Source organism: Liolophura sinensis, chromosome 5 (genome assembly GCF_032854445.1).
Source record: "Liolophura sinensis isolate JHLJ2023 chromosome 5, CUHK_Ljap_v2, whole genome shotgun sequence".
Taxonomy (NCBI): Eukaryota; Metazoa; Mollusca; class Polyplacophora; order Chitonida; family Chitonidae; genus Liolophura; species Liolophura sinensis.
This window is the reverse complement of record NC_088299.1, coordinates 9,511,318-9,535,930: the sequence shown is the minus strand read 5'-3', so window position 1 is coordinate 9,535,930 and position 24,613 is coordinate 9,511,318. Positions and strand designations below refer to the sequence as shown.

Here is a 24,613-nt window from a genome sequence, read left to right as displayed (position 1 = left end):
CCATACCATACCTTCCACTGGTGAATTCTGGTACAAATACTTCCAGGTGTGTTTGTCTCATAATGTAAGAAAGAGATCCTCTAATAGAACAATCAACCTTCACTGCACGACTCCATGAAATAAAGATCGATCAAAACACAGCCTTGTTCCGAATTGTCTGTCAGATGGGGTATGACCATGGTCAGTAGCTATGTACACATTAGTTCTGGCCAACACAAGCAAATTAATCTTGCACGTATCAACTTTTGTAAGAAACCATTCAAAAGATATTACACTGTTTCCCCAGACAAGTCATGGAAATTTATCCCAATACAAAACAACAAAAACTATCCTCAGACCTATACTGATGAAATTCAAAACTGCAGTCTCCTGACTACACAGATCAGTGCACTTGCCATCCCCCACATCTGGCTCTTGTGAGCACGCTCCAGCGCAAGTTTTGGCGACAAAAAGCAAAAAACCTGTAGTGTCCAGTCAGCCCGTCTACAAACACGAGCCACGGCAAGCTCTAAACAAATCATTCAGTTGGATAGAAGAGGGGCACGCAAACAGAACAGCCTTGGCATGCTATCAGTGTTAACTACTGGGGCTTCTGAGCTCCAGCAATTCTTCCTCTGCCAATCCTGTAAGGCCATTTATTTAACTCTACTGGCTCCCTGGTATTGTTTAAGGATGCATTAGGAGAGCATTTGATAGTAACAGATAAACACATGGGCATCAGGCCGCGACATGTTCAACAGTGTTGGAGACCTTCTATTGTCTTTATTACATGTTTCACCCTCAAGTAAGGTCAGCAGAAGACTACAGAGATAAGATTAAGAACAGTAAAACAAATGATTGATGTTCAGTCAAAATCTGCAATTCAAACACGGTTAGAAAATACACGTCGAAATCTAGAAAAGGGTGAGCATAACCCTTAAGAACGAAAACAACAACAATGCTGCCCGTGCAAAATCCTCTCACAGCTTAAAAAATGATTTAAGAAAAATATGGTCAGATCTTTTCCCATTGCATGTACTCCACAACATAACATATATGTCCTTAAGTCCTGCACGAGCAATAACAGGCACCCAGTGGGAGGTTAAAACATTTCTAGATACATACCATCTCTTCATTTCAAATTGTGCCAAGTATCAACTTTGTGAAAACCTCTTGGAAACAAGCTAAATTCTCTTGATCCAGAAAAGAAAGGTTTTCATCATAACAGCTACACTGTTGTTCAAATGGAAAAATTCCATGATGCATTTGGACAACAAAAAAGTCTCTCTTTTATATTTTATTGTTTGTTTACCCAACAATTCCAAGAACATGCCTTTAATTACTTAACAGATCAGGGGCATATCTAGAGTCACTTTGGTTCTAGAAAACCCGTTAAGCTCTCAAACTGTTGGCTGCCCAAACTAAACAAGCTGTATTAAAACTAACAAGAAAATTAAACAAAAATATGATGGTTTACCAAATAAAAAAAATTAAGTTTTCATATAAATTTCTTTCATTCACAGGCTTTTAGAAGCTCTTAGAAAGCATCACTTTGAGATGCATTTTTAAAATTTTTTTACGCACAGTCCCAATGTCACCGCTGAAGTTTGGGATCAGAACCTGTAATGTTTTCCTAGAAACGGCCCTGAGGATGATCCTAACACTAAGTCCCTATTAATGCTGGCTTGTGGTTTGCTAGATGTATGTCTTATACACTGCTACAGAAAAGGCATGGCCCACTGGACATCAGCTTGGACGTGTTATACATATCATAAATAAGTTCAAAAAGTTCTACATTCTCATCTTCACCATCCACACTTTTTAGTTTACAAAATGTTTTTCATACCTCCACTTTTTTTGGGTCTCCATTTCTGGCCCTTTTGTTCCGGTCATCATACTGTGCTTACATAGTAATATGCACCCTGCTTCATTCACTCCGTTTCACTTTCTCGTACTGTTTCAGCTGTTATATTACTTTGTTGCCGAAAGCGCATCACTAAATCAATAGGGCAGAACCACTGTGTACAAGGTTTACAGACATTAAGTGACAAGTCTAACGATGAGCTGCGCCTTCGTTGATGATCCGTCCAGGAAGTAAATCAATAACTGTGGGCCAGCAATACCACCAGGAGCTGTACTTTATCTGTAAGTACCGTCACCAATCTAGTATTCTCTCCTCCGGCTGAAGCGTCTCTTAGATAAACAATTAGTTGAAAATATGAATTCAGCGCTCATAAAGTTCTTACGGTCTTTGGGTGCTTTTTCCTCCCTTTTTCCAGGTCAATGTACAGTGTTCAATAATGACCTGGTATGATTTCAACCATTTTGATTACGGGATTGATGTTTAATAGGGTCAAGCTCTGATCCTGGGAGAGCCCATAATTATCATACGTCTTAAGACTTAAGTCAAAAATTCAAACGCAGCTACATCTGAAATGTTTTGCTAGAGGAAGATTAAACTTTGTACATTGATTCTGTACTGCAGATCATTTTACTGACTGTACTTTACAGGCTCTGATGTGTAAATGAAAATTTCTTAACACCTTTCTTCACCCCCACCCCATCCCAACTCAAATTAAGTAATTTATCTATATGGTATCTGACAGGTTTTCGAGCAGAGGAAACCAGGATGCCCAAAGTTAACCAGTATCCATGATCCTTTGGTAATTACGTGTACTTCTGGATTAATTACGTGTACTTCTGGATTTTAAGCTGCACAAGAAGCCGCAATAGCTGCGCTCAACACCTGAGCTGGACACCTGAGCTCAACGGTCAAATCTGACTGTCATGCTGAGCCTGAGATTTAACGTGCTGAGCCAGGGAGGGCACTTGTAACCGCATGAATTAAAAAATAAGTGGAAACACCAGACCAAATGTACACATCGGTAAAGTGTCCCACATGATGTTTAAAAAGGATACCGCTTTAATTTTGCCATGTTGCATAACCAAGAAATCGTAGTTCGAAGTAAGCAAAATTGCAGAGACTGAAAAAATTGACAGTGCCACCACGTCATCAATTTTAACCATTCAGGAGCAAGTTATCTCTACAACCCAAGAGTGCAGCTGTTTCAGCTTACGTCAACCTTATCACGTTTTTCTTCGTAATCGTATGCGTGTTGGGTTCATGTGACACAACATCATGCTTCCTGTTACTCTAACATGATGCATCTCCTGCCGTTGTAAGAATTCCAAACTAATAATGGCCTGTCCTTTCCCTTGAATGAAGGTAGGCTGTGATACCAAAAAACATCAATCTACAACTGCATTACACAGCACAAAGAAGTCGATTACTGTCTGATATCTACTTTCAAAACCAAGCAAAATCTGTACGAAGAAGACAATATGTGAGAGTATACCAGAGGAAACCATTAAATGTCAGAAATCATTCCGCACACCACAGGCTACAGGTAGTACACATAAATTCAATGGATGAAAATCACCAGAAAAATGAAAAAACAAACATGGTATCAAGCAACAACATCTGCTGCCATTTTCACAACATATTAAATACAAGACAAAGTTGCGGCCATGTCACACGCACTAATAACACTCTATTCTACCTCACCTGAGCTTGATGTTATTAGACACGACACACGCACACCTCACAGATGTACACCTTGCACTAACAGTGTGTATACCTACAGCCCCCAGTGCAGACGCTATAATCCACTGCAATCAATAAGCTGCGTCCCAACCTCCTGCATACAGAGAGTCCCCAGCTGTGCAAATGCACACATGTAATACATCAACACGACAATGTTTAATACATCTCCATGTACTGTATTTTCTGTCTCACTTTTTTCCCCCCTCCGTCTCTTTGTTGCTTTACTTATGCACCACACATCAACATGCAACAGCCAGCATGTTTTACCAAGGCCTGGCCTGGTAAGTACATCCATCAAAGTCTGTTTACCTTACCGTAACAGATGCTGATGCCAAATAACCCACATGTATGTGTAATTGAGAATACAATCGCAATTCTTAATGAGGAGAAACTACTTCATTTCACTGAAGGTTTGGTAAGTAATAATGTGCATTTGATATTAACACTTCAGTTTTTTGGATAAGAAATTAATCAAACTTCCAAGAAAACGAAGAGGCCGTATAAGCTGGATGAATCTATCGCGCACGGTGCATGTCTTGAAAAATGCTAAACTTTAGCTGAAATGTAGTATATGTACCCTAATTCTCCATTCTTTTCAACTGGCTCTGCAGCCATTATTTTGAGAGAAATACTTTAAACAGTTTCTTTAAGCTTGCTCTTTAGTGACATAAATAAATGATTTTAGCATCACTTACATAATAATTGTATGCATAAATCCCACTGAAAAAAGTCGAAAAGGTTGAAGACTGGAAAAAGGTTGGCTGTTTCAAGATTTACAGGAGCTTTAAACAGCCACATATTATATTATACACAGTCGGTACTTTTGCAGAAAAAAAAATTATGCTGACCTGTTATAAATGCTGAAACTGACCACCTACACTGTTGTGACCACCAATTAGACAGTTAAGCACTGATAGACGGAATCTGACCACTGTCCAGGGGCATCCTAAGACAATTAACCTGTGCTCTTGTCCACTTTATTATTCTGACTGATCATCCTAGAGATAAGTCCCTTGCGAGTATCTCTCTCCTAGCAGAGCTACTGTACACAGTCAGGAAATCATCTGAGCAGAGAATCCTGTAACAATATATCTCATTACAACTGCGCCAGGAACTGGCACAGCTTAATTTAATTATGGATTCAACAAATCAAATAGGCAAAACAGGATGCATTTCAATATCATCAAGGGGACATACACGTCTTTATAAATATTAAACCTTATTCAATTGTGGATGCAGCTTTGACAAGACTGGAAAAGTGACAGAGCAATTGAACGCTAAACAGCAAGGACATCTACATGTTGTGAAGTCCAGCACTGATTGCTGGCTAAATCCACCTCTCTTAATATGAGCCCGCAGGAAACAAGGCTCGATGGAGGGAGCCAAGGTCTAACACTCTGAGCAGGAAGCCAGCGATCATCATTATCAGAGGTGTACAGTGTTATACGCAGACCCAATTGATCGTGCCCAGGCTAGCACAGACCAAGCATAATTGGTCATTTATATGCGACATTGCTTGCCAGGATGCAAACAAGGACAGGGCCTTCTAATGCATTGGCTTGGCCGAACCCTTCAGGCAACATTTAGGTCACTTCAGATCGTCGCCTCATCGGAGTCATGGGAACACATAATTCTTCAACTGGTTCCATGTACACAAGTTGTCTTTGATGTTGGATTACCACGTGAAGCCGAGTTCATCAAATTGGTCAATCCGCCAAGCTGTCAGAATCTTCTCCAAACCCAAATCAATTTGTCCCACTTGACACTCCAACAAACCTAGCCTGTCCTCATGGCAAACTGACAACATTTTTCACCAATCTTCCTAAGCATCAACAGAACTATAATGGATCCTTCAGACATCATTCCGAGCTCCAATAAAAAAAAAAAAACCTTCTCACAGCCTATTCCAACCAAATACAGCTGCCTTTATCACAACCTTCAATTTAACAAAATCTGAATCTATTTCAACAACAATTCTGGACTAAGTGGCACTAGATTCAAACTACATATGTACTCATGTTATAATTCTGATACTGTTGGCAATTAAGTTCACATTTCAATATTTCTCTTACACATAGAATTAAATACAAGGACAACAGAGAGTTTGCTTTTATTACATGGTGAACATTACTACAGATGTATATATACAGGTACGGAGACAAAGCCACAAGATGCAGACAATTTTATTATTTGATTTTGCTTTAACAATGTACTAAAAACCCATGATTCAGGAATAAGGTTTATTTATTTATTTATTTGATTGGTGTTTTACTTATACACTTATTTCACTTATACAAAGGCGGCCAGCATTATGGTGGGTGGAAACCGGGCACAGCCCGGGGGAAACCCATGACCATCTGCAGGTTGCTGGCAGACCTTCCCACATACGGCCGGAGAAGAAGCCAGCATGAGCTCGACTTGAACTCACAGCGACCGCATTGGTGAGAGACTCCTGGGTCATTACGCTGCACTAGCACGCTAACCAACTGAGCCACGGAGGCCCCCCTTAGGAATAAGACATAACCTATATTGGCATCTTACAAAAGACTTCTTATGATCAAAGAAAGATGTGTGAAAAATGTGCTAAATCTACTTGAGAAATAACAGAAAAAAAATCAGGTCTGCATGATTAGCTCACTCTCCCAAGGTTAAAACATCAAGGGTAATTCATAACAAAGAAAGAAAAAAATTGTCAGTTCTGTGGTAATGCATGGTTTCCCCATATTTACAGATTTGAAAAAAAAGCAACAAGCATTAGCAAGACTGCAAGGCTATGAAGTGTGTAACATACATGTACAATTATGAAATAAATTGGATTCACTGAAATCATTATTTCACCCTTGCCTGTCATTTTTTCCCTGGTGATAATGACTTTACTTTCAACAAGAGCCCGGTGTCCCACCAGAACCCTACAACAAAGCACCACAAGTATCTTACCATAGCTGTCCATCTAATGTACACGAGACACTTTTCTCTCAATATACTGGTACATGTAGTGCAATTTATTTCCACACAGCATCAGAGATTTTAGGTGGGATACAGACTATGAAGGTTGAGTAAAGCTATAATATCAAAATACATGTACGCCACTATAATCCACAACTGAGTAAGAAAACATCTGAGATTGTGACTGATTGCTTTTTTTTATGTCTTCAATTACACCATCGATGAGAGAACATAAATTACCTGGGATATACCACTGACCCTTGACTAGTAGGTACTGAACAATTTTCCCTGTGAGATGATCATGATGGTTAAACTGTAGTGGTCTTTTGAAAGGTATTCGCTTGTGAATACCTGAATTTTTCTTGGGTGCCAAGTCTCGTCACTGTACTGTCTGTTTAAAATCTTGATGATCTTCACCATATGCAGCAAATTTATCAGGTGATGTCTAGAGCATCACTTTCACCCGAATTCGTGGCCAATTAATTCCATATCAACCAGGAGTTAGACATGCTGTGTTCTCAAGCACACTCATGTTGGGTATTGTAAACTCCATTTACCCTGATACAGGAACAGGAGAGTCATCTTCCACAGCACCTAGGGAATCAACATTCGGACAGCAACAGCCCAATGATCTCTTCTGTATTTTACAGCAAATGTCAAAGTCTTTACACCCTTTGTAAAAAAAATGGTCAAAACTTGAGAAGTAAAAATAAACACAGCAAAACAAACATGCTTTCCTTGTATGTTACTCGGGGGGAAAGTAAATCTAAGTAAAAATAAAATAATTTTTTTAAATAATGTGATTTCAACCCGAACATATACCACTATTTTGGCCTACAATTTCATGATAAAACGCTTAATTAATGTATTTTCTACCGGTGGAAATACTGCAGTGAAAATTGACTTGAGGTTTGCAAGACCTGTACTTCTATGATAAGTAAATTAACAACGCACAAACTGATAACAAATACACTTTAACAATATCACTGTATAATATTCCCAATTACACACGATGTAGTGTAGGCGTGGATGATATCAGTTAAATACTTTCTTAGATTTTCTCTCATTCCACCCCCACCCCTTTTCACACGTTGAAATTTGAAAAAAATAATGTAAATATATGCAAAAGACAACCTGCTCAGCAAGCAGTGTTGACTTGTAACCCTTGGCCCCCCTCACTTTTATCATACTTTAAATTTCTAAGTGCTGTTATATTAATTAACAAAGATGATCCATTTTTTTTTTTTCTTCCATGCGATCTAAATGTTCCCATGCGCAAACGGTGAACTTTTCCTGACATGGTTTCTCGACCACTAGAAGGCTGAACGATCAGTCATGGATAGTCTTTAATGAAAACCATGCTGACATCTCCGAATACTCCACTGTGGGGTCTGCCCTTCATTTGGTTAGCTCTAAACTCGTGTGGACCTGCTATTAGCTTACACTTGTCTCTTCGCATCCCCTTGGATAGCTTGTTTTTTTGCCCATTCTCTCTATCTCTTACAGAGTCATTGGTCGATATCACTGACAATCCCACGATTCCACAAAATAACTTGGGTCGAATATGATCCTCTCCGCGTGTGAGGTTATTAAAACTCCAAACAAACGGAGACTTGAAAAACCCAGTGAAAGCTCACGATAAAACTGCACTGCCCCTCAACTGGTTTTGTGCTTGTTGTGTTAACATTCAGGAATTAACATGCTTGGCTATGAATGAGCTTTACCAAGAACTGAGAGCACACAGAAATGATTCACACTACACACTACTGTCTGCACAGAGACATTTTTAACACAGACAAAATTGTGCACAAAATTGTTTCACGCAGCATGAATGTTTAATGCCTTTGCAACTGACTTGAACAAATGATAAATACTTCTAGGAAATAGAAATGTCTCCACAAATGTCAAAGCCTACCACATATAAGTTGTGCTCTTTCCATCTTATAACTGAGGTAGATTCATGTTATTGAGAAAGAACAAAATGACAGGTCTTAAATCTCCTGATGGTGGAAAATAAGTTCTGAAATATCGAGCAAAAGTGAGCCTGTTATTTTTCGGAGTTACACAACTTGTGTATTTCAGTGGAACAAAAGTTTTCTGAGCAAGACACCCTCCAAGTGATCATCACATGAAAGGTTCAGTTTAACTACCAGGAAAAGGTTTACACTTTTTGTACACCATATGATGAAGTTTTTAATGGCAATGAAATCTGAGCAGGGAAGAAAGTGTCTAGCGGCATCATTTGCTCATGCCAGAAGATGAACAGTGCCTTGTACCATCCAAGAGAAAGCACATCAATTACTGCTGCAAAGCAGAAAAGCCACAGATAAAAGAACATTTGGATCCCTGATGGACAGCCTCTTGTAAAGTAAAATTGCAATTCACTTGAAATAGATGGCAAATCAGACCGGGTTATGACCTGATTTTCAACTCTTCCCTGTAGGGCATATGTGCAGGTCCGATATCCTACCAGCCCATCAAGGGTAAGTCTGAGAACGTAATTAACAAGGGATGTAATTATCGATAACAAATGCTTGATGTTATGCCCATTTAGTAGCTCATAATTTAATTTGTACCCATGCCCGTCAAAAATTAGCATAGAAAGGGTCCCACTGTGAGGCACTTATCCAGGCGGCGTCTAGTGCCAATCAAAAGGCTGATCATTTCAATGATACTTGTTCTAAGAGGCAACAAATACAACCATTTGTAATGAACGTCGGGCAAATGTCCATTTTTCTGGCAAACCTAACTCTTAATAATTTAATTTGCATAAATTCTCAGGCTAACATCCTAAATATTCCACATTTATTCAAACTTGGCAGAGAATATCAGCAAAAACGTGTCTGTCGAGACAAAAGGTTATTTGTAAAAGAGATTTCATTTTGTTAAAAAACTGTAATCCTTATCCTTAAGTGGAAGGCATATTTCAGATTATGGCATTAGACTCATCAATAATCAATAGTCAATCAATGCTGCTGAAGTCAGAAATGATCTGGATGGCTGGGCAAAATGGATCAGAAGAATTATTTAAGATGACATGTCAGTTTTTACATCCCTCCTCAACCCTGCAAGCGAGCGAGTGGATGCTAAATAAGCGCTTCCAACACAGGCTTCCGTATTGATTGATACAACAGACTCCATTTCCAATAGGCCTGTCATTACATGCAAACGGCCCATTACAAGACGAAACACAAAGCCCCTGCTTCCTCCAGATTGCCTGCCATCCTCCGTGCCAACGGGTTCTTTGATATCTATACATTTCCATGCACTTGTTCGTGCCTTTTCACAGCTCTAGCACAATCAGGGCTAGCACAAAAACTGGATAAAGCCAAATTATATGCCCCAAGTCAATTAGTCAATTTGTTGAAACAAACTATGAAAATAAAGGCAATAATTGCACCTGGTCATTCAGGGATCAAACGTGTTCGCATTCTTTCCAATTCAACACTCACATATGAATGCTGTGATAAAAACATATATACATGTAGCTTGGTAATTTCAATAAAACGATACATAACATGAGGTTCAACCCATCGATCTCCTGAAACACATAATTGCAGCTAAATGCAATGCTTTCATCAAATAAATTATGAAATTTGATACTTGGATAATTTGAAATCAATCTTACATGATACAAAGCCATGTGCATCTTGGCAGATACAGCTCTATGGTATTTTTTTGCCAATTTTCTAGATTACTTCCACCCAAGAACAAAGACTGATTTTGAACCCTTGAAAGCGCTGCTTGAAAAATCTTGAAATGGACAAAACCATCCTACCGAGTAGCTGATAATCTGCTAAAAAAATGGTAGATCTGCTGAATACCATTAGCAGCCAAACTGGAGTACTGTGACTATACCAGACCATATTAACAGGGTTCCAAAACTGGCTATTATTCTGCCGCGGTAATGAAGTCACGTCCCATCCCTTTATATTGTTGGTTTACGAGATTTTTTTTCACTTACATGACAGCAATTATGTTTATAAGCAAAGGAAACAGCATAAAACCAATGAGGAAACCCCCCACCTTGCCTGGTATCTGAGCATCTAAAGGCAGCCAAACTAACTGGAGCTGGATTTGAACCCTCAACTTCAGCGGTCAGGCTGGGAAAGCTTCCACTAGAGGTGACTGACCTAGTGTCAAGTGGAGATCTGTTCTTCGTGATAAACCATTTAATAAAAAGGTAAGGTATAAGGTCAAATGTGTACCTAGAGAGTACCAAGAAAACAGCATATCTGTGGCAAGGCTAAACAGTCCACTGCAGCCAAATTGCCAGTTGGCCCTAAACAAATCCCACGGCCTGCTATATATCTGTATATATCAACACAAAAGGGGAAGTTGATAGCATTCAGTTAAAAATGCACTCATGTGAGAATTAGCCAATAAACCACGCTTTAGTAAGCAAACCTTAATATCGAGAAGATTGCTCAATTGTGAAAATTGTATGGTTGAAGGAAACACAAAATGTGCAGATCTTTTCACTGAAAGAAAAAATATATATATGTATAATGAGTGGTTTGGAGCTGTACAATGCATTCCAGGTTCTCCTTGTATTAAACCCCTAACAAATCTCCCTTTTTTTCACCTTGTCTATTCAGTCTTTGACAACAATTACAATAGACTCAGAGCTTATCAGATCAGAGCAAAACTCAGATACTGCCAACACTAGGGGGGCTTTTTCTGAGCCCATTAGGAGGGCAGGGGTTACAAGGGGCTCTAGTGGGGGCAAAGGGGCTGCCTCTGGCCTCTTGGGGGCTAAGTTAACAGAGACCGGGTTTAGCAGTGTAAAGAACCCCAGAGAGTGGGTAAAGTTCACACACACAACTGCCAGTGCCGGGAAGAAAAGGTAAAACACAAACAAACCTTAGTGAAGGCAGCTGCTGGTCTGATGACGACACTGCAACAACAACAGCAATACAGACACTTTTTCTGGCACACAGCAAGAATTCTTTGTTACACACTGTTTCAAATCTCTGGATTAGGATTCATGTAATTCCGTATTACGTAAAGTCCACGACTAACTGTTGTCCACGAGCAGCGAGCTCTCCACGGAGGGAAAACAGTCCGACGGTGTGACATGTATATTACAGCCAGAAAAGATAATCTGCCTTCACCGTTCTAAAAACCTGGTGCGTTCAAGCAGAAGACCAGAGAGGCAGACGATCTGACCAAATGAAGTGGTAACAACAGTTCGAGTTAACGGGCCACTATCTAGCACTGGACCAGGTTGTATTGATAAAATGGCCTAGGGTGAATGTTGTGGTTTAGAGCAATCCAGTACCACATATAGACTGTTATTTCCCACTCCACACACACATACACACACAAAAACACACACACAGTGTGACCTGGCTACAGGATAAAGCTACAGTCCTTATGTGTAGCAGAACACAAGTGAGCTATGGGCCCGTGTCGAACTCTGACCTCTGACCTGTACAACTGCTATCAGATATAACACTGATGAGTAAAAACTCATCACGCTTCAAAGATAACCCAGAATCAATGGCAGGCCACAACCCCACACAGCCTAGGTGTATATGCAGCTGGCTATTTTTACAAGATCTTTTTTTTATAGCCTCGGGCAGTGAATATCTCTGGTAGGGATCACACTACAGGGGTGTATATCTGCATGTTGTTGTGGTATATGCACAATGATAGCCCACTCACCTGTACAAGCAGTACAACTCTCCAGGAAATGTTATCCACCTCGGGGAAATATGTACTTCTCCAGTTTGCAAATCGCAAACACAACCAGATGTCAAAGTTTTCAGTCTATTATTATAACACATGTATATCCGATAAATCCTCAGTAAATTCAAGTGTTACCCCCCACATGAATTAATAATGGGTACACATTTGCAACAGTGGTGAAGCATCCAAGGTGTAAGTACATTCCTAATAGAATGTCAAATCTATACAACGTATGTTTAATGTGACGGAAACTGTGGCCCAAGTTCACAGAAGGCTAAATAATGATCAAAAGTATAACCTCTGCTGCCTGGAGATTAACTTCAATCGTATAATTGAGCTGTTCCCGTTGCAAGAGGAGTGTTCTCTGAAATCACAGTGTTAAGGGGAATACTGCCTCTGGTTGATCAAAGCAAGCTGTCACAGGCAGCTCAAGTCTCTGTGTATAGTCACTGTGGACTGCTGGTCTGTAACTGCTTTGTGCTGTGCTCTAGCAATTGAGGTTAGAACCTCTTCCCTACACTGTGTTACTTCACCAACTAGCCCTGATGACAATCCCTGCCTTGGCTGTCACGCTGTCTTTCAAATCCTCACGCGGAAGACTGTACACTGCCAGCCAGGAGGCCGATCATCAAAACGACCACTTCAGTCATGCTCGGCTAGCATTAGTAGTCACTGCACACACAAATCCTCTCTTCATTGTTCTCCTCGTGGAGCTTCTGAATAATTTACACCGATCAATGGATATGTCAATATGCCTGGCTGCCGTCTCCCCCCTTCAACCCTCCTCCCTCCCTACCGCTCACTCTCTTGCTCGCTCCCTCGCCAATCCTGGAAGGCCAACCACGAGCTTAGACAACTGTCAATAAAACATTAAATTTCATCACTTTTAACTCCTCAATGATTTGTCCGGTTTGCTAAGTGAATTGCTGGCCAAGTGTTTCGGAGCGTATGGCCGGGATTTCACACTTGTCTCTCACCTAGTCGCAAGCAAACCACAACTGGCTGACTTGTCGTTTGGCTTTTAACCGAAAGGATCCCAGTGAAAGGCTAATACCGCCCAGTCCAGAAGGCTCACTGTGGTGTTTGTATATTGGCATCTGGGGTTAGGCAGGGTTGCCTGCTATCTACAGTGGAAGAGAGCTCTGCATCATGTGAGGCGACTTGCTTATACTGCATCTTCCAACCGCACATGGCAAAGCTGGGGGGGAGCCCAAGTCTGTTCTATCTCACTGGTACAGTACTGTGGATAAAGATTGAGGTTCTAACTCCGGTCAGATGAGGCCCACTACATCTGCTGTTCACACACATACGCACACACAATCTTAGCGCCAGTTTGCCTCTACTCAGACAGACTGTGTGCCCACCACTTCACTTCACACATCCACTTAAGCTATTTTGTACATGGCCATCAGAATCTTCCCAATTCCTTTTGACTGCTCTCTCTCTCTCCACACACACAATGCCTGGACTCAACGTGGCAGGGTGAGAAGGCTTTGTGACTTTCCCACCAGTGGCTCATTTCGAGGTGGCCTTTAGGAGGGGTGCCTGCTCCTTTAGTGAATGACAGCGCTGCTGCCCCAGGGGAGTGCCCTCAGGACAAGGAACTAACAGATAGACTGTTGACACCTTAACACCATCTGCCTGGTGGTTTTGTCCTAGGGCTACCCTCTGATCTCACTATTTAATTCCACCCCATTATGAACACACTGTATTTCACATAACCACACCCTCAGAGTCTGTCCCCACTTCGTCTTATTAGAGCCACCTGATCCCAGCTCAACCATGCTTCACCATACATAAGCATAGTGTGGTGTGTACATATATTTATTTCACTGGTGTTTCACACAAACAAACCAAGCATATAATGGGACAAACTTACTAATAAACAGGAACAAATCTGCAAGCGTTGTAGTCCCCTGCCTCCTTAAAAAGTTGATGTCAGGGCACAGTAACTCCAGTCATGAAGAAAAAGAATTAATGACTAAGCAACTTTTAGAGCAGCATAAAAATGCTGGCCTACCCAAATGGGTACAGCTGGGTACAAATGCACAGATAATGTTTTACAATTTTTGACTTCTATGATCCCATCTTTTAATATGGGCAATTCACTTAACGTCGAGTCAGTGTGAAAAATGAAAAAAAATTTCTGGCAGAATGTCACAGCTGTTGTAAATTTACACAATTTTAAGCGATAAAAGAACTTGGTAAGGAAATATTTTGCATTTTGGTAAGAACAGGATAAACAAAAACAAAACTTAAGTCTGTAAGTCCAATTTGTCTGAGCGGTTATATGAGTTAAAATAACAATCCTGCAACCTAATCATAACGTATCCAAACAAGATAATCTATGAGCTGATAAATCCTGTACAGAAACAAGCTGCTGTTTAAAAGGGGAGGGGGGGGGGGGGGGGAGCGTGTCGAGGAGAGGGGCTGGTAGTGTGGCCTGTTTAGGATTGATTGTAATCATTCATCATAAGTTATGATTGTAATCATTCACTGGGTAATAGATCGTAACACTAATCCAACATTATGGGATACAAGTATGGGTACTATAAAATGAAGAGTTAGGGCTTTAAGCAAAATAAATGAAGATGTGAGAGAAAATCTGAAATTTTTTTCTTTTTTCACTTTTGAGGCATATTTTATATTTATAAGTAACAACTCTATTTCATAATAAGTTATGAAATAAGTTGTAAATATTCGAAAATGACATCATCGACGAACATAGGTGGAACACAAGACCAGCTTAGCACCCCCAATTTCTGGCTCTCCCTCTAATAAAGTTGTTTAGACAGTCATCACCGCTGACATAACCACAGCAGGCTACTTCATATCAGGACTGAGCAACGGGACCTTACAAATACTGTAGTTTAAAGCCACTTTTACATACAAAGACGATAGCTTTTTTGTACATTTATATGGTTGGCATCAATGTGCATTCTGTATTTAGAATAAAAACCCAAGCATTTCACGTACCCTTCAGATACACCTAATTTACATACTTTACTTAATTTATTAAAATGAGCAAACATCTGACAGCCAGATTCCAACCGATGGTTTATTTACCTTAGCAATTTTACTCTTGATATGTTTAATATTTGTCTACAATTATGTTTTGAGCTTTTTGGATACCCTAATTTCTCAACCATTTTCCAGAGGGTTTATTTAGTTTATTTGATTGGTGTTTTACATCGTACTCAAGAATATTTCACTTATACGACGGCGGCCAGCATTATGGTAGGAGGAAACCGGGCACAGCCTGAGGGAAACACATGACTATCCGCAGGTTTCCGGCAGATCTTCCCACATATTGCCGGAGAGGAAGCCAGCATGAGCTGGACTTGAATTTTTGCATATGAAAGGAGTTAGCTTTCAGTGCAGTTTATGGACACTTTTGATTTGATTTTGGAGACAAAACTACATAGGTTGGATTGGCCAATTTCAGGGCTTCACAAAAAGAACAATTTCATCACTTACCAGAGAAAATTGCCTTCAGAATATGCTTGCACAAACACCTTGCAAACGTGTGAAAAGGTTGTGTATGTATATGTATATCTACGTACAGCTACCCGGGAAGAAAAAGATTTATTGCAACTGTAGCCATTAGGTTTCCACAGCACTTTCAGTCCGAGACAATCAGCCATCTCCAATGAACAGACAATAAAAATCGTTTACCGTTAATGAAAAAATGACTGTTGCTTTCTTGAACATGCATGAGAAAATTACTGAGCAGTAAATGTAATCATCTGTGAATGTTACACGCAGCATGTCACAGTTTTATACCTGCAGCTACATGTGATTAAGCATTTTTAATACCTGTAAGTGGATAATTAGCCAGCCAACATGCACCAGAAACAGTAGTAATACAGTTAGTAATATAGCTAATGACAGTCCAGGCTTCAGGGCTCACAAGCCTCAAAAGACTGTTCTCAAACACATCTCAGTGATAATCTCAAGTTCTAAGGGTGCACATGGTATCTAAAACCTGGATAATCCACATTAGGTGATGAATCAAATCTGAACAACCAGCTCAGGGATAGCGACATGCTTTTAATTTGATACACATGGCTAATCCGCTAAAATAAAAACCAAAGAGATATTTCGATGTCATGCCAGCCTGTTCAGGAAGTACACTGGCAATCTTCGAAATACACATGTTCATACTATGTTGTTCATTCAAGCATATTCAAGCATATACGTTGTTGTTATACTTTTGTGAAGCCCTGAAATTTGCCAACCCAACCAATATAGTTTGTATCTAAAAGCAAACAAAGATGCATAAATAATCTTGAAACTTGCTCTTTCAAATGCAAAAATGTTGAGGAATTAGGGCAGATGTACTTTTAATTAACCCTACTGAATTTTGGATCACTTGGCTACTTATAGACCATATAATGACTGCACGAGATACACAATGGCTTGAATTCACTTTTCTTACACTGCCACATAAAGAAGTACATGTAAATGTACACTTATATACATGTAAATGTACACTATTATACATGTAAATGTACATGCATATACAAGCAGACCACATGTATATATATATAAGTGGTCTGCATTAACAAACACTTACATACGTGAGCATACATGTACACAGTTAATTATTTATGCCATTACTTTTGATTTATTGGCGACTGACGATCAATAATTAATGCATCCAAAGCCGTGTCATTAAAGCATGATCCATTTAGTGTAATTACGGCAGGGAATAATTTTACTGCCATTGGTTGACACATCATTCGCATGAAATGTGGAGTTGTACGCAAATGTTGTGGGGACTGAGAGCGAATAAGCCACGAGCAATTAACAGCGGGCTCTGATCACTTCTCTGACAGCCAAGGTTCAGATCACTCGTGGGGGAAGGGTGGTGGTGGTGGGGGGGGGTGAGTCCGGGGGGGGGGGGGATTTGAGGGGGAAGGGTGGCATGTTTGTATTGATCCCCACCTATTACACAGATGCGCTAACATTAGCAATCCGGGCCACCCCTAATTAATCCTGTACACACGAATTAGCAGGAGGCAACAATACAGCTCCAGGTCAAACAAACAACACTGGTGTACTATCCAATCCAGAGGAACCAGCTAGAACATTTAGTTTCAGTTTTCTCAACTTCAATGTTAAGTTGCAAGTACAGTTTTTGAACAGGTGAGTACACATACAGCAAATCATCTCTAACTTTCTGTTCCCCCAGGCTATGCCAGGTTTCCGCAGGCACGACCGTAGACGAAGCCAGCATGAGTTGGACTTGAACTCACAGCGACCATAAAATTAAAGGTCATATAATGTGGATGTCATCATCTGATGTATGTGTATTCTGATATATATCGAAAATGTTTACCCAACCAATGTAACACCTACATTCGCTTATATGTTTACATGGCTTCAAACCTGACAGGCCGTCGTTGTAAACGTGAAATATTCTGAAGTACGATATAAAATACAAATCAAATAAATAAATAAATCAAACCTAACATTAGAGCCCATGGTCAACTTTTACTGCTCTACAATGATTTTTCGATATTGCTAGCGGCTTTCTGGCTTCACGCTCTTAATCCATGACAAAACAAAAATCCATGGTTTTTTTGTACATTCCATAATATCCACAAATTTCTTGCTCCTACTGAGAAAAAAATGACATAACTAGTGCAACTACAACAACAACCGTCAATATGGAATGTTCAAAGGTCATAGTAAAAACCTACATTCGCAGAGAAAATGTTCCTTTTGCATTTTCTTGAGACAATTAAATTGCACATCTTTGCAACATGACTGAAAAAGTTAATTCTGGGTCCAGTGTAAATATTTTTAATAGTTCAAGTTCCAGTCAATAGCAATTTTTTTTTACAGCAAGTTAAGTCAAACGAAGCTTGCAATCCTTCTGTGCAATAAGGTGTTGACTGTGATTGTAGTGATTTACAATCAAGTTAGGCTCACAATTGTTTTGTGCAAGCTGCCCTTGGTCTGCAAGGGAGACAACATTTTAAACCTGGAAGTCAGCAAAGAGCTCTTTTATACTCATTTCACATTAAATTTATTCTGAAATGAACTATGAAGGAAATGACTCCAAACCTTTGTCAACTGAGCCAGCTTGGGCCTAGCGCTCAATATTTCTTAAATGACGAGGTCAAATAGTTTTTATTATCGCTGATACAAGACAGTCTGATACCATAAACACCATGGTCATCTTTGTATATGCGCTTGTTAATGTGAGATTTTAGAAAGTAAAATAATATTGCTTTTTTAAACAGCAAAAACAAGAAAAATCCGGCCTGAAAGCAGCTAAAGAAAGACAGTCATTCCCTCGTGGAGAGCTGGAATAAGATGTCCCAACGCAAATGAAGACACATGGGAGTAATAAACAGCAAAAGTAATCTAACTAAAAAAATTGGCTGACACATGCAGTGCCTGATGGAGGGCAAGAGTTGCAGTTAAACCATCCCCAGGCAAAGAAAGCAGGAATTTGTTTCCAAATAAATCTCTTTTCTGCGCATCCGCAACAAAAACTGTTTCTATGGAGACAATGTGGAGCTTTGTAAGGACAGAAATAGCAGTACCGGTAGTTTGTTTACAAAAGAAAATCCCTTTTTCAAAAGCTGCTACTTGTACGAATCCTATAAACAGAACAGGTAAAGCAATATTTAATGATCACAAAAAGAAAAACATTCCACATGGTTCCACCAGTTTTTTTTAATGAGAGAAAAATGTATATGTAAATAAGGATTTTATGTACAAAAACAAAATGCTGCCACATATACACTAGCACGACACCACTTTCAAATGCCCTCGATGACCAGAAATTTCGTCCATGACTAACTTGCCCATTTTTTCCTGATTCTGAGAGTTTTACTGATTATACAAAGGTGTTTTGAGGTTTGCTTGCAACATGGTATGATACTCTACTTGAAAATTTTAACTCCCAGCATTGAAGATAAAATCTTGTCACATTTATTTACCTCTAAATCTGCACTTTTGCAGGCGAGTCATTTAGGGTATGTATGCTACACTCGTTACATGGTCACATCCAACTGAATTAAAAAAAATTAACTGAATTAAATCTGCGCTTAAAAATGATTGCATCAAAACCTTGTGAATTATTTTCTTTTCAATGCTTTGATATTTGGATGTTATTTTGTGTAAAAAATAATAAATGACAGGTATGCCATTGTATGTATTTCCTCAGGTTAAAGTCTGAAATGAACACAAAAGGGACGTCACTCCCTTCTTATATTACAACTTTCGAATCTCAACTTACTAAGTCTCCCTATATAATTCTTCCTTAATATTTTTTCAGATCCACAGTGGAAAACCTTGAAAATGAAAGATTTATTTACCTTACTGAAATCTGAGCACTTATATATGTATTAAACGTCTAACTGTAGACATTTTCACATAATGCAAACTACGCTATGCATGAAATGTCTAGAGCCAAATCACCTTATCCCATTAAGCTGGGAGTGTCCACATGTACAATCCACAGCTTAATATCAACACCTGTATTTTATGGCCATCACACTGTACATTATTTACAGCAAATACATGTAAAATGTGAAAAAATAATACTCATGGTGTTGAATCTTACATTTTCCCAGTGGGATACCATCCTTCCTTCCAAAATAGACCTCAAATAATCTTTGTAGGATAAACAGAATTCTTAGAATCAAGGAAAATGTGAAACTGAATCACAGTCGAAATTTTATGATGTTGACCACAGTATTGATTAACAGGTACATGTATAAGTATAACCTGTCCCACAGGAGCGGAACTGAAGTTCTAAGCTGCACGTCACACTGCAAAACATTATTTATTTATTTGATTGGTGTTTTACGCCGCACACAAGAATATTTCACTTATATGACGGCGGCCAGCATTATGGTGGGAGGAAACCAGGCAAGGCGACGGTGGAAACTCATGGCCATGTGCAGGTTGCTGCCAGACCGCAAAACATAATGTACTTGTACCAAAAAATGTGCAACAGGATACTGTATTTCACCAAAAGTTTAGCATTTTTCAGCTGGCACATTTTGCTTGATTCTGACTGATTCATCTACCTTTGAGAGCAACTTTGGAGATCTGTGTGAAGTTTGATTAATTTCTTATCAGGGAAACTTAAGCTTTGGCATCAAAAGTATCAGAAAGTGCCTTTTTATACACTGTCAATCTTTAATCTTTTCAACCATCAACGCACTTTTTTCAGTAGAATTTATGTGAAGAATTTATATAAAAATGATGCTAAAAAAGATTTGTTCATGTTATTAAAGATGCGAGCTTCATAAAACTGTGCAAATTATTTCTCCACACCCCATAGTTCTCTCGGAATGTTTGAAAATTTTGGTTGCAGAGGTGGTTGAAAAGGTTGAATAATTAGGGTACCAGACTTTGAGTGAAATACGGTAAATAAGAATTAAAAAGTCGCTTCTGTTTTCTCGAAGGGGTGCACTTGGGGAAGAAATGCTTTAAAGGCAAATCTGTATATCTCTACAAATGATGTCAGTTGGCTGGACTTGAGTGTGTTCAGCTTGGAAAGGAAAGTGTAATACCACAGCTATCACTTATCATGACCACAGGACATATTAATGCGAACAAAATGTCAAGATCTACACGAGGCCCTATTGAAGGGGTATCACTATTGTATTCTCCCTACCACTCAACATGTCAAATAAACACATTGACGAAGTGCCCAGCCTTCATGCTCTCTGTGTCAATCATCAAGAAAATTCTAATCTACAACATTAAACTTATGAGGTCGGAGAAACTTGCCAAATTCAGCCCCTCCAAAAAACAGGCTTGGCCACTTAGCTGTCCGGCACCCGTTGGGAGCCTCTCCCCTTGGAAAGGGGATTAATACTGTCAGCAGCTGGAGACACTTGGTAAAAGGACAGATCCAGACAAATGTGTCACCGAAGACCTAACCAGACAAATGTGACATAAAAGACCTAACCAGGCAAATGGGTTATCCAAGACCTAACCAGACAAATGTGTCATCCAAGACCTAACCAGACAAATGTGTTATCCAAGGCCTAACCAAACAAATGTGCCATTATGGTCTAACCAGACAATGTGTCGTCCAAGACCTAACCAAACATGTGTGGTTGGAATCACAAGACACTACAAGGTTACCTTTGTAGCCTTCACGTTAAAAAACTCTGCAGATGCATGTGACCTGGGTATAACTTGCTACAGTTTACAGCAACCAAGTACAGTTTGTGAAAGGCTTCCTGAAAAGACGGTGATTGACATACGGATCCTGCTCACATGAACACATGCACAAGCCTGGAATTAATCACCAGATTACAATATCCTTCACCAAATATTATCTTTACAGGAGTCAACAGTTTCAAAATTATTTCAAGGTTTGCATGTGCATGTGTCTCCTAAACACACTGAACTATACTAGTGTTTGGTAAACGGACAAAGACACTCAGCAAGGTATCAGTATTTGATGAACTGAGAGCTACACTCAACAAGGTACTAGTGCTTCATACAATGACAGCTACACTCAACAAGGTACTAGTGCTTCATACAATGACAGCTACACTAAACAAGGTACTAATGCTTCATACACTGACAGCTACACTAAACAAGGTACTAATGCTTCATACACTGACAGCTACACTAAACAAGGTTGTAGTGCTTCATACACTGACAGCTACACTCAGCAAGGTTCTAGTGCTTCATACACTGACAGCTACACTTTGCAAAGTACTAGTGCTTCATACACTGACAGCTACACTAAACAAGGTACTAGCAGTCTAGATGCGCTTGTATAAGTTTATACAATTATTTCAAGTCTGGAATACATTTGATTTCAATGCAACTGCACCTGAGACCACAAAACTAGCAGTGACCTCACCAACACAGGTGAGTGTCCTACCACCACCATGCTGACTACATGTCGTATAAGTGAAATATTCTTGGGTACCGGGGTACAGCACCAATCAAATAAATCAAATCACAGACACAGGCCAAGGGCCATCAGACTATCAGAAGACATTAGACTGCATGCGATTAGAGTGTTAACACATGTTTTATAATACCTGACCTTTAAGTCTTGGTAGTGTTGATAAAGAGTAGAAAATAAACATTACATGTATCAAATTCTCATGCATACAGCGGGATGCCGATTAGGGCATTTTTAACGTTACACAACAACAAATGGCAGAGGTAATATAGATAACTGTACCTACACACAGCATTGGTGAGCAGATTTATGTTGTAAATGTTACACATATTTTTGGCATTTGCTTATCGTCCAGACAGGCATAACATGTCATAGCACCACACTGACCTGTTAGAACTGTGTAAGTAAACATCTGTGAATCATAACCCAAAGTGAATTTATGTAAACACGGCGTGCTCTGGTTTCTACATGTACATAGATGTTGGGACTTGCAAAATGTTCACTTCACAAAAACTAATAACTAAAACACATTAACAAATATATAGAATAATCAACTATGATTTCCGGAAGCTTTTCACATAGTAATAACCATCCTGTGCTATGAGTGTGAAAAACCACTCGATATCTCATGCAACTAAATCAGATAACTTGAAATATTATTGCTGAACAGCAGAGCCTGGTGAGAACTTTCACAAGATGATACAAATTTTTACCTTATTTGTGGATATAACTCTGCATCAGAACAGGAAATCTTAAGAAATTAAAAAAATATGTACTACGGATGTCTATGCCTTAATTACGTAATTTGAGATTCTGAAATGTGACGGTTTTGTACACATTTCAAGGTAATTGTATGCTAAATAATACAAATTATTTTGTGTTTTAAATCTGTAGAGATAAATACTTAATACTGTACATGTCTACTGCTGGAATGGATATATCAACAAAATAAATGAATGTTTTTGTCTGCACCATACTGGCAGTATTTCAGCCATGTTGTAGTGAGGACATATTAGAACCAGGAAGGCGTTATGGTTTTCGAAATGATAATAAAAATGTCCAAAGCCAAACTGAAAAAAGATGGACGCTTTTAAAACTAGCTATAAAAAAAAACAAACAAACACAGTGAAAATTTTAAAACAGCAATAAATATTTACCATATAACATAGACTGGAAGTGCTGGAAATGTGCACATATTTCACCTCGACAACTGTAAGAAAAATTGTCAGTGTACGTCCGGTCTGTGTGTTAGGGAAAGTCAAAGGGAAGGAATACTTACGATCATCAGCGTTTCGATCATGGATGAGCAATTGATAAACACTCTCAGGAATCTCGCACGGCCGGTAAAACCACTTGATCGTGACCACCAGGGTGTCGCGTTTTGTCTGAAACAAACGAGTGGAAATCGTGGCGTAACTATCATGTTCAATCTGACATTAACCCCCCCCTCAAGTGGTTTATCACTTAGTCACTGGTAGAATATCAAACTATTGATTGCGCCGCAAGCCATGTGCTAGCTGGCCACCAGTTAGCCTGAGACACAACATTGGCCTGCCGGCCCAGGCAGCAACGTTAGCTGGCAAATCCATTTCCAGATCGCTGACACGCTGTGGTTATTAGTGGATCCGGAATCTAACGGTGAACTCGATACAATATGCAAGCCTTTCTAACCTAAGCTGAGCAGTTGACGACAAATTACGCAATAAATTGGTCTTTTCCCCTTTGGATAGCCCTGTATCACTAACCGGTGAGCCAACAGGGATGAAATTTGATTAATTGTAAAGTAGGGGTCTGAAGAAGTTTAGCGACCAGTTCAGATGGGTATGCAGCCAGTATTAGCTGGACTCCAGATAAGAGCAACCTTCAAGATGGGGTATCAGCTAAAGAACTCACTAAGAGGGGATTCAAGTCGCTCTTATCAGCTGTGCAAGCTAAGAATCATCAGCTCAACACACTAGGGGAGGCTCACATGCCACAGCGGGTTTATCTCTCAGTCACCCCACACATAAGCTAGCTCCATTATGATATACAAATACAACTTCACCAATGCAGAATCTTGCCCCTGCATGGGCTGTCTGTGCACTGCCAATAGCGGAGGTTGTAAACACCTGGCATCACATCAGATCTATGTCAAGCAGATTTACACCTGATCTGAAACTACATGTACCTTTCACTAATACACACAAAAACATCCTTCCATCACACACTTCATTCCCCCATTGATCTCTATATGACCACTCTCCGTAGTATTCATGTATATATGATTGGTCTGGTTGATTGTTGATCACCAACACACTTAAGAAGTTATCACTTACAGGATAACGGGCAGTTTTAAGGGTGTAAACCACTGACATTTGGCCAGTTACTGATAAACTTTCACATGTGTCACACACAGATACGTATGCACACCATAGTGGATTTTTAGTCAAATAATCCCCGATGAAAATGGCTCTATCAGCATTGTTGAACGCACAGTGAATCACAGCATCTGT

The 24,613-nt window shown here is 39.5% G+C and overlaps 1 protein-coding gene across 1 annotated transcript in view; it reads right to left on the bottom strand.

Moving 5' to 3' along the window:
- Nucleotides 1-23,890, bottom strand: part of LOC135465439 (arginine-glutamic acid dipeptide repeats protein-like) — a gene marked incomplete at its 5' end in the record, with an annotated part of 102,511 nt that extends 78,621 nt beyond the window's left edge. The window contains 2 exons of the mRNA XM_064742678.1: nt 23,401-23,506; nt 23,867-23,890. Of these exons, the coding sequence (XP_064598748.1) occupies nt 23,401-23,506; nt 23,867-23,890 (130 nt within the window). The remainder of the gene's footprint in view (nt 1-23,400; nt 23,507-23,866) is intronic.
- Nucleotides 23,891-24,613: the final 723 nt, after the last annotated feature.